General features: G+C 39.5%; 1 protein-coding gene across 10 annotated transcripts in view; it reads left to right on the top strand.

Annotated features, from left to right (window-relative positions):
• RNF115 (ring finger protein 115) overlaps positions 1-15438 on the top strand; it is a 76693-nt gene that overhangs the window by 22826 nt on the left and 38429 nt on the right. For 8 of the 10 annotated variants that reach the window (XM_055084357.1, XM_028488905.2, XM_055084358.1 and 5 more), the window contains one exon: positions 804-846. In XM_055084357.1, the coding sequence (XP_054940332.1) occupies positions 804-846 (43 nt within the window). The remainder of the gene's footprint in view (positions 1-803; positions 847-15438) is intronic. The other 2 variants (XM_055084361.1, XM_028488908.2) reach the window with 1 other exon arrangement.

Here is a 15438-nt window from a genome sequence, read left to right on the forward strand (position 1 = left end):
CAACCCGGTTCCCCTGCATCGGCAGGCGGACGCGCAACCACTGCGCCACCAGGGAAGCCCCTAAATGGTTTTTTAATGAAATATTATTTTGAGAATCTTGTTTTATTTCTTAGCTTCTGAGAATAGATGTTTTTCTTCCTTTGCTCAGATTTGAGTTTCATTGCTGGCTGTGGATCCTTCTTCCTTCTCTGTGATAGTCTCTCTCCCCAATTTTATTTTTTTTTAATTTATTTATTTTATTTATTGATTTTTGGCTGTGTTGGGTCTTCGTTGCTGTGTGTGGGCTTTCTCTAGTTGCAGCGAGTGGAGGCTACTCTTCGTTGTGGTGTGCGGGCTTCTCATTGCAGTGTCTTCTCTTGTTGCGGAGCATAGGCTCTAGGCGCGCAGGCTTCAGTAGTTGTGGCACGCAGGCTTCAGTAGTTGTGGCTCGTGGGCTCTAGAGCGCAGGCTCAGTAGTTGTGGCACACGGGCTTAGTTGCTCTGTGGCATGTGGGATCTTCCTGGACCAGGGCTCGAACCTGTGTCCCCTGCATTGGCAGGCAGATTCTTAACCACTGCACCACCAGGGAAGCCCTCTCCCCAAGTTTTCATTTGGCTTACCCTTGATTTTGTAGTTTGTTATAATATTTTTCATAGATTAATCCACATGCCAGTTCTTCATAATTTCCTTTGAGGGTGTCATGTTGGGATGAGTTATTTTTCCTTATTGGGATTTGCTCTCATTCTACCATTCTATATTTAGCTTCCAGGAGGGAAGCTTGTTCCTGGGAGTAGAATCACTACTCATTGCTTTTTCTCTTCAGTTTTTTAGGTGGTGGCAGCAGCACATCAACACATTTTGCAGAGGTAAGTTTTCCTTTGGCTGTATGGATTCTTTAGATGGTGGGTGTTAAAACCATGACAGATTTTCACTTCTCAGTGCAGCAAAACATCAGAATGTATAAGAAAAATATGGGCAAGAGTAGTCTCAGAAAGATTTGTGTTCAATAGTTGGGGCTTTTGCATGTTACTTTTAAAGTAAACCTTTGATTAGGAGAGAGCTGTGCTATATTTGAAACCTGGTGGTGTTTGTAGTTCTGTTTTCTGCTTCTATATTGTGTATATGGTGTGAGAATAAAAAGCTTGTGGTTTTTTTTTTTTTTTGCGGTACGCGGGCCTCTCCCGTTGCGGAGCACAGGCTCCGGACGTGCAGGCTCAGCGGCCATGGCTCACGGGCTTAGCCGCTCCGTGGCATGTGGGATCTTCCCGGACTGGGGCACGAACCCGTGTCCCCTGCATCGGCAGGTGGACTCTCAACCACTGCGCCACCAGGGAAGCCCTTGTGTTGTTTTTTAAATAACAGTGTTGCAGACTCTTAGTGGTCTGACAGTCAAGTAAAAACAGGCCAGGATGAGTTGTAATTGAAGTCACAATGAGGCACAGTCTATGATTTTACACAGAGGTACTGGTTTCTAGAGATTACCTTTAATGAATGTGGTAGTTTGTAATTGGAATTTCAGGGCCAGATTAAGGATAAGATATTTGTTTGCCTTCCAGGTCTCAAGATGGGACCTACAATTAATTTCCAGTTCTTTGTATAATGCGCATCCATATTTTTTGGGAAAAATAATCTTAACTAGGATTTGAAAATAAGACATTAATCTGTATCCTTGAATACCATTTTAAATTAAACGCAGTAATTTTCTTTTTCATTTAATCCATTGACTTAAAATCTGGTTTTTTTTGACCATTATAACCATTTTTAAGTGTACAATTTAAGTGTACAGTTTTAAGTGGCATTAGGTACTGTTTGTTTATAAGCATTTAGAGACTGTTACCTCACAAGGGACAGACCAGCTCTGCCTATGAAAAACACTGGTTTGCTTTTGCTCCTGTTGCCGCACAGCTTGGTTAGCTCTAGAAAGCTAACAGATGCTAAAAGAAAAAAAAAAAAAACACCTTAAATCCCAAAATCAGAATTTCTTTGTGTTTCAGGATCACATTAGTCTTTTTTGGAGATAGTTCAAGTACCTGAAGAACTAGCAAAACTTTTTGGTAGTTATTTGTGTGTAAATTAAAACTGTATTTGCAGTGTACTTGAAAACTGGTATTCAGTAAGAAGCCCATAAAACCCTAAGCTTCTCTCCTTTATCCTCTGAAAATTATCTTAAGACCTGTAACTCCCAGGTTTTTAAAAAAAAATTTTTTTGGACTCGCTGCTCAGCTTGCCGGATCTTAGTTCCTCGGCCAGGGATTGAACCTGGGCCCTGGTAGTGAAAGCGCCAAATCCTAACCACTGGACCGCCAGGGAATTCCCAGCTCCCCAGATTTTTCTGTTGTTAGATTTATGGTCAAGAAACTTAATGAAATGTTTGGGTAACAGTCCTGTTTTATTAAGGTATTTTCTTTTACTTATGGTCTGTGGTACTTCTTAATATCCAGTATTCAGCTTTTTGCTTAACTCTGAACTGCCTTGATACGTGGGTTGATTAGTGTGATTCAAGACAGATTATGTCTTTGAACTCCCATTTTCTCATTTTGGTGGATGGAAAAATATTACTTAAAATTGATTCTGCTAGTCAGGCCTGGAAGCCTTTCCGGTTTTAGTAATTTTTTTTCTTGTGTGTGCTATTCCTGATTACACAGATTTTTCACTTACTGGTTATGCATATGCAGAAGAGACTTCATCTGATTTTCCTTAAGTGTTAGTTCTCTTTTAGGAGATGGAAATACATTGGTCTGTCAGTTTTATAGATATGACTCACCAGGAGGAGATGCATTCAGAAGAAAAATAAATATATATAGTCAGTTTCCTAACTTTAGTAATGCTAAATCTGACACTGACTGCATAAGTTATCCGTTAGGTGTTGAATTAATTTTGCTTAATCATAGCCTGTGACTTAATGTTCTTAAGAGTTTGTAGCAAGGGCATGATTATGCCCAGTTTTCCCTCGTCATCATGCCTGAATATTTCAGTTTTCTCCTTTTTAAACGATATTTTGCACTTAAAAAATAGAAAAAGAAGTCTTATCTTTTAATACTGTAGAAGTTGTCAGGGATTTAAAAAAATCATCTAAGAAGTATATGTTTAGTGCACTTCCAGCACTCTGCTAGAAGTAGGGGCAAGAAGCAAATGTTACGGTTGCCTTGCCAGCAAGGAGCTTATAATTTAGTTGGGGAACAAGTGCAAACATATAAAACAGATATGAAAACAAGTGTGTACAGAGAGTATAATAAACTTATTATGGGGATGTAACAAGTACAGTAGAAGGGAGAGATTAGGTGGGCTGCAGTCTTTGGGAAGACTAAAATCTTTAGGAAAGAGGTCAAATGACATAGTGATATGCACAGATCCAAACTGCCTGAGTTTAAACCCTGGGTCTACTGCTTACTGACTAGGTAACCTGGGCAAAATTACTTAGAATTTCTCTGTGCCTCTGTGTTCTCTGTTATAAGTTGGGGAAAATAATAATACCTACCTCAGAGGGTTGTCATGAGGATTAGGTGAGTTGATACATGCCAGGTGTGTGGGCCAGTGTGCCTGCCATATAGTGAGTGCTTAATAAATTTTAGCCATTATTAAGACTTCATGGAGAAGGTAAAACAAGGCTTCAAGTACTAGAGCCTTAAAGGGTAGGTGGAATTTAGATAAGCAAAGAGGTGAGAAATGCTGTCTCAAGATAGTATTCATAGGCCATAAGGTCTTATACCCATGTCCCTGGAGGAAAAACTTAGAAAGAAAATTATGTGTGGAGAGGGCTTCCCTGGTGGCACAGTGGTTAAGAATCTGCCTGCCAATGCAGGGGACACGGGTTCGAGCCCTGCTCCAGGAAGATCCCACATGCCGCAGAGCAACTAAGCCTGTGCGCCACAACTGCTGAGCCTGCTCTCTAGACCCTGTGAGCCACAACTACTGAGTCCATGCGCCACAACTACTGAAGCCCGCACGCCTAGAGCCCGTGCTCTGCAATAAGAGAAGCCACCGCATTAAGAAGCCCGCGCACCGCAACGAAGAGTAGCCCCTGCTCGCCGCAACTAGAAAAAGTCCATGCGCAGCAATGAAGACCCAATGCAGCCAAAAATAAATAAATAAATAAAAAGAAAATTATGTGTGGAAATGAAAGCTATTTTTCTTTTCTATATTCAGTTGGTAATTTCAGCAAAGGCTTATGCTCAATTTTGCTCTGTTTTTCTTCAGCCAGAGTTGCTTGTACAATGAAGAGGTTATTTTCTTAATTAGCATTTACCAATAGCTGAATTCTTAAAATACTAGATATATCAGAAGAGGCTTAGTCCAAGCAAAATTTCTAATATAATTGGTATTTATTTTTTTTTCTGAATTGGGTCTGGGGTGGGGGAGATAGGGAGGGTGGATGAGGATGGAGGAGGGTTGCCAGTTAAATGGGAACTATGAGTAATGTGTGAGGGTCAGTGGAGAGTGAATCTAGAAATGTTGCTAGCAGTTTGTAGAGAGAGAGGACATAGCTATACTGAGTTTCCTGTTGATAACCTGGGGAATGGAGCCCTTGGCTATCTGAGGGGTTTCATTGACTACTTGAAACCTTCTGACCATGACCTGGTGCCAGTGAGACATCTGATCGGAAGGTCTCAACTTACCTCAGTTTTATCACTTCAGTGCAAGAGCTGCTATGGCTGCTGCCTCAGATTAGCAGAAAATAAGATAGATGGCTTTCTAGAAAAAGAACTCCCAGGTGTGCAAGAAGGCAGTGTACTCTGAGCAGTCTAACTTATATTTATTTAAATAAAGTTTGTTTTGCTACATATGCAACATTACAATGGGCAATAAAAAATGTATTAAAAAGCATCTGGAGTCCCACTATTCTAAGAGCCCCCTTTGTCCATACATTTCCTTTCAGGTTTTGTCCTGAGGCATAGATACTGAAAAATATTGTAACAACATTAAGAAGATTTTTTAAAAATGAAAAATCTTCCATATTCTCATTACCTTATTTTTGCTTTATTTATTTGTTCGTTTATTTATTTATTTTTAATACTTTCCATTTCTCACATTCATGCTTCATAACTGTTTTCAGATATAATCATAGAATATACTGTATTGTATTTCTGATTTTTAAAATTTACTTAGGATTATGTCATAAATCTTTTTTCTTATCTCTTCATAGTTATAAGAATTATATATTTTATGACTTCATATTATTTCACACCTGTGCTATATTAAACTGTTATCCTGTGTTAAAACCTGTCTGGTTATATGTGATGGTTGTTAATTGATCATACCTCTTCCCTCCATCTGAGCGTCTAGAACATACTGAGAAATAAAACAGATGCCAGGCAGATGGAAATAAAGATTTAGTTTTTATTCAGCCAAATTGGAGAGCACAGTTGATCTGTGGCCAAGTGGACATCCTAAGTCTGCACAGGATGACCCACTTGAGAATTAGAGGCTGCTGAGCAGGCACAAATACTCAGAACAACTTCTTTTGCATTTGTGCAGCCTCCTTATAAATGAACTCCATCCATTGGAGAAGTGCAAATTAGCAAATGTTAGACTTTTGCCACTCACCAATCAGATGCATCACTCCTCTGGTAGGGAAGAGTAATGAGGAATGAATGAAGAGGTCAGAGGTGAACAAGAAAGCTCTGATTCCTCCCTCCTCCCCTTTGGGTTTAGTAATTTATAGTTAGCAGGGGTCTGGGACTAGTACCTCTGGTAGTTAGGGGAGGAGATCAGTAGGCTTTGAGGGCAGTTTTACTTCCACCTTCATGAAGGCTCTCTCCAGTACCAGCTCATGCTCTTTTGTGTGTGCTCCTGGGACCTGTGGAGAAAGCTCTGAAATAATCAAGAACAACATAAAGTTAAATTAAATTGAACTACAATAAATAAAAGTGTTGATATTCTACTGTTTTTGACCTACAAAGATGGAAATTTTAAATGATTAAACCTAGTGAAAAGAAGTTAAAGATTTCAAACGTTTAACTTTCCTTTACCAAGTAAATCATCCTTTACCTGTTTGCTATTCTTCCCAGTCTCAGCCAGAGGGCTTGTACTCAAATGCCAGTTAGAGATTGGGTTCTTTGAGCAGCTGCAGCCTGGATAGGATCTTAAAGGTTGAATTAACTCAACCAAATCTTTCATCTGTCTCACTTTTTAGTATGAAGGGTTAAAATAGCTCATTTCACAGTGCTGCCTACTTCACATCCAGTCCATTTGGAAATATCAAGTAAAACTCCTGAGCTCTTCAACAGTTGTTCAAAGAATAACTCTGTTTATGTCATTCATGACTAAGTTCACACCAGTAATACTGTTGCCAAGCAAAGACCGTAACATAATAACATAAACTCAATGGTAGCTGAAGGAAGAAGAGTGAAACAGAAAACAGTCTTGGTGTCAGCCTTGCCAGTTTTTTGTTCAGTGACTGCCAGTTGACCAGAGTCCATAGCCTCTAAATTTAAACTCATTTGGGAAAAGGTGCCTTTCAAGAGATTGTTTATGGCAGAGTTTTTACATTTTGGGGGGTGGGTGGGCATTGGACATCGTATTTTTTTCTTTGTGAATGACATTTGAATACTCTATTTTTATAAAATTTAGGAATTTGCCATAGTCACCCATAGTCTTTTTAAAAAATTTCATTTTATTTATTTTTGGCTGTGTTGGGTCTTTGTTGCTGTGCGTGGGCTTTCTCTAGTGGCTGCGAGTGGAGGCTACTCTTGGTGGCAGTGCGCAGGCTTCTCATTGCGGTGACTTCTCTTGTTGCAGAGCGTGGGCTCTAGGTGTGTGCGGGCTTCAGTAGTTGTGGCACGTGGGCTCAGTAGTTGTGGCTCGCGGGCTTTAGTGCGTAGGCTCTGTAGTTGTGGCACACGGGCTTAGTTGCTTTGCGGCCTGAGGGATCTTCCTGGACCAGGTCTTGAACCCGGGTCCCCTGCATTGGCAGGTGGATTCTCAACCACCATGCCACCAGGGAAGCCCCTCACCCATAGTCTTGAGATTTGTTTTGAGAGTCCTTTCTTTCCCAGCCAGCATATTATAAACCTCTTAATTTCCATTTATTTTTGAGCCTTATATTCCAGGCATCCCTGAGCTGATTTGAGGATGAGCACTGTTTTTATTTTCCTTTCAATATCCACTGCTCCTGGTAGCCATTCTAATGCTTCTTATTCTTTTTAAAAAACTATTCTAATTTTCCTTAATTTATTGAACAAATAAATTTATTTAATAGAGACCTAGTGCAGCCAAAAATAAAATGAATAAATAAATTTATTTTAAAAAAACTTGTATCCAGGCTATGTAGAGACCTTTTAAAATGGAATAATGAGAAAACAGCCCAGTTTCAGAAAATGGCAAAAGATTTGAACAATCTACTTCACCAAAGAAGATACATAGATGGCAAAAAAAAAAAAAATGCTCAACATCATTAGTCATTAGGGAAATGCAAATTAAAACCACAATGAGGGAATTCTTTGGCGGTCCAGTGGTTAGGACTCTGCTTCCACTGTAGAGGGCATGGGTTCAATCCCTGGTTGGGGAAGTAATATCCCACATGCTGCGTGGCATGGCCAAAAAAAAAAAAGACCAGGGCTCGAACCTGTGTCCCCTGCATTGGCAGGCAGATTCTTAACCACTGCACCACCAGGGAAGCCCTCTCCCCAAGTTTTCATTTGGCTTACCCTTGATTTTGTAGTTTGTTATAATATTTTTCATAGATTAATCCACATGCCAGTTCTTCATAATTTCCTTTGAGGGTGTCATGTTGGGATGAGTTATTTTTCCTTATTGGGATTTGCTCTCATTCTACCATTCTATATTTAGCTTCCAGGAGGGAAGCTTGTTCCTGGGAGTAGAATCACTACTCATTGCTTTTTCTCTTCAGTTTTTTAGGTGGTGGCAGCAGCACATCAACACATTTTGCAGAGGTAAGTTTTCCTTTGGCTGTATGGATTCTTTAGATGGTGGGTGTTAAAACCATGACAGATTTTCACTTCTCAGTGCAGCAAAACATCAGAATGTATAAGAAAAATATGGGCAAGAGTAGTCTCAGTAAGATTTGTGTTCAATAGTTGGGGCTTTTGCATGTTACTTTTAAAGTAAACCTTTGATTAGGAGAGAGCTGTGCTATATTTGAAACCTGGTGGTGTTTGTAGTTCTGTTTTCTGCTTCTATATTGTGTATATGGTGTGAGAATAAAAAGCTTGTGGTTTTTTTTTTTTTTTGCGGTACGCGGGCCTCTCCCGTTGCGGAGCACAGGCTCCGGACGTGCAGGCTCAGCGGCCATGGCTCACGGGCTTAGCCGCTCCGTGGCATGTGGGATCTTCCCGGACTGGGGCACGAACCCGTGTCCCCTGCATCGGCAGGTGGACTCTCAACCACTGCGCCACCAGGGAAGCCCTTGTGTTGTTTTTTAAATAACAGTGTTGCAGACTCTTAGTGGTCTGACAGTCAAGTAAAAACAGGCCAGGATGAGTTGTAATTGAAGTCACAATGAGGCACAGTCTATGATTTTACACAGAGGTACTGGTTTCTAGAGATTACCTTTAATGAATGTGGTAGTTTGTAATTGGAATTTCAGGGCCAGATTAAGGATAAGATATTTGTTTGCCTTCCAGGTCTCAAGATGGGACCTACAATTAATTTCCAGTTCTTTGTATAATGCGCATCCATATTTTTTGGGAAAAATAATCTTAACTAGGATTTGAAAATAAGACATTAATCTGTATCCTTGAATACCATTTTAAATTAAACGCAGTAATTTTCTTTTTCATTTAATCCATTGACTTAAAATCTGGTTTTTTTTGACCATTATAACCATTTTTAAGTGTACAATTTAAGTGTACAGTTTTAAGTGGCATTAGGTACTGTTTGTTTATAAGCATTTAGAGACTGTTACCTCACAAGGGACAGACCAGCTCTGCCTATGAAAAACACTGGTTTGCTTTTGCTCCTGTTGCCGCACAGCTTGGTTAGCTCTAGAAAGCTAACAGATGCTAAAAGAAAAAAAAAAAAAACACCTTAAATCCCAAAATCAGAATTTCTTTGTGTTTCAGGATCACATTAGTCTTTTTTGGAGATAGTTCAAGTACCTGAAGAACTAGCAAAACTTTTTGGTAGTTATTTGTGTGTAAATTAAAACTGTATTTGCAGTGTACTTGAAAACTGGTATTCAGTAAGAAGCCCATAAAACCCTAAGCTTCTCTCCTTTATCCTCTGAAAATTATCTTAAGACCTGTAACTCCCAGGTTTTTAAAAAAAAATTTTTTTGGACTCGCTGCTCAGCTTGCCGGATCTTAGTTCCTCGGCCAGGGATTGAACCTGGGCCCTGGTAGTGAAAGCGCCAAATCCTAACCACTGGACCGCCAGGGAATTCCCAGCTCCCCAGATTTTTCTGTTGTTAGATTTATGGTCAAGAAACTTAATGAAATGTTTGGGTAACAGTCCTGTTTTATTAAGGTATTTTCTTTTACTTATGGTCTGTGGTACTTCTTAATATCCAGTATTCAGCTTTTTGCTTAACTCTGAACTGCCTTGATACGTGGGTTGATTAGTGTGATTCAAGACAGATTATGTCTTTGAACTCCCATTTTCTCATTTTGGTGGATGGAAAAATATTACTTAAAATTGATTCTGCTAGTCAGGCCTGGAAGCCTTTCCGGTTTTAGTAATTTTTTTTCTTGTGTGTGCTATTCCTGATTACACAGATTTTTCACTTACTGGTTATGCATATGCAGAAGAGACTTCATCTGATTTTCCTTAAGTGTTAGCAAAACTTTTTGGTAGTTATTTGTGTGTAAATTAAAACTGTATTTGCAGTGTACTTGAAAACTGGTATTCAGTAAGAAGCCCATAAAACCCTAAGCTTCTCTCCTTTATCCTCTGAAAATTATCTTAAGACCTGTAACTCCCAGGTTTTTAAAAAAAAATTTTTTTGGACTCGCTGCTCAGCTTGCCGGATCTTAGTTCCTCGGCCAGGGATTGAACCTGGGCCCTGGTAGTGAAAGCGCCAAGTCCTAACCACTGGACCGCCAGGGAATTCCCAGCTCCCCAGATTTTTCTGTTGTTAGATTTATGGTCAAGAAACTTAATGAAATGTTTGGGTAACAGTCCTGTTTTATTAAGGTATTTTCTTTTACTTATGGTCTGTGGTACTTCTTAATATCCAGTATTCAGCTTTTTGCTTAACTCTGAACTGCCTTGATACGTGGGTTGATTAGTGTGATTCAAGACAGATTATGTCTTTGAACTCCCATTTTCTCATTTTGGTGGATGGAAAAATATTACTTAAAATTGATTCTGCTAGTCAGGCCTGGAAGCCTTTCCGGTTTTAGTAATTTTTTTTCTTGTGTGTGCTATTCCTGATTACACAGATTTTTCACTTACTGGTTATGCATATGCAGAAGAGACTTCATCTGATTTTCCTTAAGTGTTCTCTTTTAGGAGATGGAAATACATTGGTCTGTCAGTTTTATAGATATGACTCACCAGGAGGAGATGCATTCAGAAGAAAAATAAATATATATAGTCAGTTTCCTAACTTTAGTAATGCTAAATCTGACACTGACTGCATAAGTTATCCGTTAGGTGTTGAATTAATTTTGCTTAATCATAGCCTGTGACTTAATGTTCTTAAGAGTTTGTAGCAAGGGCATGATTATGCCCAGTTTTCCCTCGTCATCATGCCTGAATATTTCAGTTTTCTCCTTTTTAAACGATATTTTGCACTTAAAAAATAGAAAAAGAAGTCTTATCTTTTAATACTGTAGAAGTTGTCAGGGATTTAAAAAAATCATCTAAGAAGTATATGTTTAGTGCACTTCCAGCACTCTGCTAGAACAAGAAGCAAATGTTACGGTTGCCTTGCCAGCAAGGAGCTTATAATTTAGTTGGGGAACAAGTGCAAACATATAAAACAGATATGAAAACAAGTGTGTACAGAGAGTATAATAAACTTATTATGGGGATGTAACAAGTACAGTAGAAGGGAGAGATTAGGTGGGCTGCAGTCTTTGGGAAGACTAAAATCTTTAGGAAAGAGGTCAAATGACATAGTGATATGCACAGATCCAAACTGCCTGAGTTTAAACCCTGGGTCTACTGCTTACTGACTAGGTAACCTGGGCAAAATTACTTAGAATTTCTCTGTGCCTCTGTGTTCTCTGTTATAAGTTGGGGAAAATAATAATACCTACCTCAGAGGGTTGTCATGAGGATTAGGTGAGTTGATACATGCCAGGTGTGTGGGCCAGTGTGCCTGCCATATAGTGAGTGCTTAATAAATTTTAGCCATTATTAAGACTTCATGGAGAAGGTAAAACAAGGCTTCAAGTACTAGAGCCTTAAAGGGTAGGTGGAATTTAGATAAGCAAAGAGGTGAGAAACGCTGTCTCAAGATAGTATTCATAGGCCATAAGGTCTTATACCCATGTCCCTGGAGGAAAAACTTAGAAAGAAAATTATGTGTGGAGAGGGCTTCCCTGGTGGCACAGTGGTTAAGAATCTGCCTGCCAATGCAGGGGACACGGGTTCGAGCCCTGCTCCAGGAAGATCCCACATGCCGCAGAGCAACTAAGCCTGTGCGCCACAACTGCTGAGCCTGCTCTCTAGACCCTGTGAGCCACAACTACTGAGTCCATGCGCCACAACTACTGAAGCCCGCACGCCTAGAGCCCGTGCTCTGCAATAAGAGAAGCCACCGCATTAAGAAGCCCGCGCACCGCAACGAAGAGTAGCCCCTGCTCGCCGCAACTAGAAAAAGTCCATGCGCAGCAATGAAGACCCAATGCAGCCAAAAATAAATAAATAAATAAAAAGAAAATTATGTGTGGAAATGAAAGCTATTTTTCTTTTCTATATTCAGTTGGTAATTTCAGCAAAGGCTTATGCTCAATTTTGCTCTGTTTTTCTTCAGCCAGAGTTGCTTGTACAATGAAGAGGTTATTTTCTTAATTAGCATTTACCAATAGCTGAATTCTTAAAATACTAGATATATCAGAAGAGGCTTAGTCCAAGCAAAATTTCTAATATAATTGGTATTTATTTTTTTTTCTGAATTGGGTCTGGGGTGGGGGAGATAGGGAGGGTGGATGAGGATGGAGGAGGGTTGCCAGTTAAATGGGAACTATGAGTAATGTGTGAGGGTCAGTGGAGAGTGAATCTAGAAATGTTGCTAGCAGTTTGTAGAGAGAGAGGACATAGCTATACTGAGTTTCCTGTTGATAACCTGGGGAATGGAGCCCTTGGCTATCTGAGGGGTTTCATTGACTACTTGAAACCTTCTGACCATGACCTGGTGCCAGTGAGACATCTGATCGGAAGGTCTCAACTTACCTCAGTTTTATCACTTCAGTGCAAGAGCGGCTATGGCTGCTGCCTCAGATTAGCAGAAAATAAGATAGATGGCTTTCTAGAAAAAGAACTCCCAGGTGTGCAAGAAGGCAGTGTACTCTGAGCAGTCTAACTTATATTTATTTAAATAAAGTTTGTTTTGCTACATATGCAACATTACAATGGGCAATAAAAAATGTATTAAAAAGCATCTGGAGTCCCACTATTCTAAGAGCCCCCTTTGTCCATACATTTCCTTTCAGGTTTTGTCCTGAGGCATAGATACTGAAAAATATTGTAACAACATTAAGAAGATTTTTTAAAAATGAAAAATCTTCCATATTCTCATTACCTTATTTTTGCTTTATTTATTTGTTCGTTTATTTATTTATTTTTAATACTTTCCATTTCTCACATTCATGCTTCATAACTGTTTTCAGATATAATCATAGAATATACTGTATTGTATTTCTGATTTTTAAAATTTACTTAGGATTATGTCATAAATCTTTTTTCTTATCTCTTCATAGTTATAAGAATTATATATTTTATGACTTCATATTATTTCACACCTGTGCTATATTAAACTGTTATCCTGTGTTAAAACCTGTCTGGTTATATGTGATGGTTGTTAATTGATCATACCTCTTCCCTCCATCTGAGCGTCTAGAACATACTGAGAAATAAAAGAGATGCCAGGCAGATGGAAATAAAGATTTAGTTTTTATTCAGCCAAATTGGAGAGCACAGTTGATCTGTGGCCAAGTGGACATCCTAAGTCTGCACAGGATGACCCACTTGAGAATTAGAGGCTGCTGAGCAGGCACAAATACTCAGAACAACTTCTTTTGCATTTGTGCAGCCTCCTTATAAATGAACTCCATCCATTGGAGAAGTGCAAATTAGCAAATGTTAGACTTTTGCCACTCACCAATCAGATGCATCACTCCTCTGGTAGGGAAGAGTAATGAGGAATGAATGAAGAGGTCAGAGGTGAACAAGAAAGCTCTGATTCCTCCCTCCTCCCCTTTGGGTTTAGTAATTTATAGTTAGCAGGGGTCTGGGACTAGTACCTCTGGTAGTTAGGGGAGGAGATCAGTAGGCTTTGAGGGCAGTTTTACTTCCACCTTCATGAAGGCTCTCTCCAGTACCAGCTCATGCTCTTTTGTGTGTGCTCCTGGGACCTGTGGAGAAAGCTCTGAAATAATCAAGAACAACATAAAGTTAAATTAAATTGAACTACAATAAATAAAAGTGTTGATATTCTACTGTTTTTGACCTACAAAGATGGAAATTTTAAATGATTAAACCTAGTGAAAAGAAGTTAAAGATTTCAAACGTTTAACTTTCCTTTACCAAGTAAATCATCCTTTACCTGTTTGCTATTCTTCCCAGTCTCAGCCAGAGGGCTTGTACTCAAATGCCAGTTAGAGATTGGGTTCTTTGAGCAGCTGCAGCCTGGATAGGATCTTAAAGGTTGAATTAACTCAACCAAATCTTTCATCTGTCTCACTTTTTAGTATGAAGGGTTAAAATAGCTCATTTCACAGTGCTGCCTACTTCACATCCAGTCCATTTGGAAATATCAAGTAAAACTCCTGAGCTCTTCAACAGTTGTTCAAAGAATAACTCTGTTTATGTCATTCATGACTAAGTTCACACCAGTAATACTGTTGCCAAGCAAAGACCGTAACATAATAACATAAACTCAATGGTAGCTGAAGGAAGAAGAGTGAAACAGAAAACAGTCTTGGTGTCAGCCTTGCCAGTTTTTTGTTCAGTGACTGCCAGTTGACCAGAGTCCATAGCCTCTAAATTTAAACTCATTTGGGAAAAGGTGCCTTTCAAGAGATTGTTTATGGCAGAGTTTTTACATTTTGGGGGGTGGGTGGGCATTGGACATCGTATTTTTTTCTTTGTGAATGACATTTGAATACTCTATTTTTATAAAATTTAGGAATTTGCCATAGTCACCCATAGTCTTTTTAAAAAATTTCATTTTATTTATTTTTGGCTGTGTTGGGTCTTTGTTGCTGTGCGTGGGCTTTCTCTAGTGGCTGCGAGTGGAGGCTACTCTTGGTGGCAGTGCGCAGGCTTCTCATTGCGGTGACTTCTCTTGTTGCAGAGCGTGGGCTCTAGGTGTGTGCGGGCTTCAGTAGTTGTGGCACGTGGGCTCAGTAGTTGTGGCTCGCGGGCTTTAGTGCGTAGGCTCTGTAGTTGTGGCACACGGGCTTAGTTGCTTTGCGGCCTGAGGGATCTTCCTGGACCAGGTCTTGAACCCGGGTCCCCTGCATTGGCAGGTGGATTCTCAACCACCATGCCACCAGGGAAGCCCCTCACCCATAGTCTTGAGATTTGTTTTGAGAGTCCTTTCTTTCCCAGCCAGCATATTATAAACCTCTTAATTTCCATTTATTTTTGAGCCTTATATTCCAGGCATCCCTGAGCTGATTTGAGGATGAGCACTGTTTTTATTTTCCTTTCAATATCCACTGCTCCTGGTAGCCATTCTAATGCTTCTTATTCTTTTTAAAAAACTATTCTAATTTTCCTTAATTTATTGAACAAATAAATTTATTTAATAGAGACCTAGTGCAGCCAAAAATAAAATGAATAAATAAATTTATTTTAAAAAAACTTGTATCCAGGCTATGTAGAGACCTTTTAAAATGGAATAATGAGAAAACAGCCCAGTTTCAGAAAATGGCAAAAGATTTGAACAATCTACTTCACCAAAGAAGATACATAGATGGCAAAAAAAAAAAAAATGCTCAACATCATTAGTCATTAGGGAAATGCAAATTAAAACCACAATGAGGGAATTCTTTGGCGGTCCAGTGGTTAGGACTCTGCTTCCACTGTAGAGGGCATGGGTTCAATCCCTGGTTGGGGAAGTAATATCCCACATGCTGCGTGGCATGGCCAAAAAAAAAAAACCCACCAAAATGAAATACCACTATACCACTTACAGCATGGTTAAAATTTAAGACTGACCATATTAACTTTTGGTAAGGCTGTGGAGCAACTGATACTGAATGTAAAAAATGGTACAACCACTTTAGAAAACAGGCTAGCTGTTTTTTAAAAAAGATAAAAATACATCAGGGCTTCCCTGGTGGCACAGTGGTTGAGAGTCCGCCTGCCAAGGCAGGGGACACGGGTTC

Source organism: Physeter macrocephalus, chromosome 4 (assembly GCF_002837175.3).
Source record: "Physeter macrocephalus isolate SW-GA chromosome 4, ASM283717v5, whole genome shotgun sequence".
NCBI classification, from domain to species: Eukaryota; Metazoa; Chordata; class Mammalia; order Artiodactyla; family Physeteridae; genus Physeter; species Physeter macrocephalus.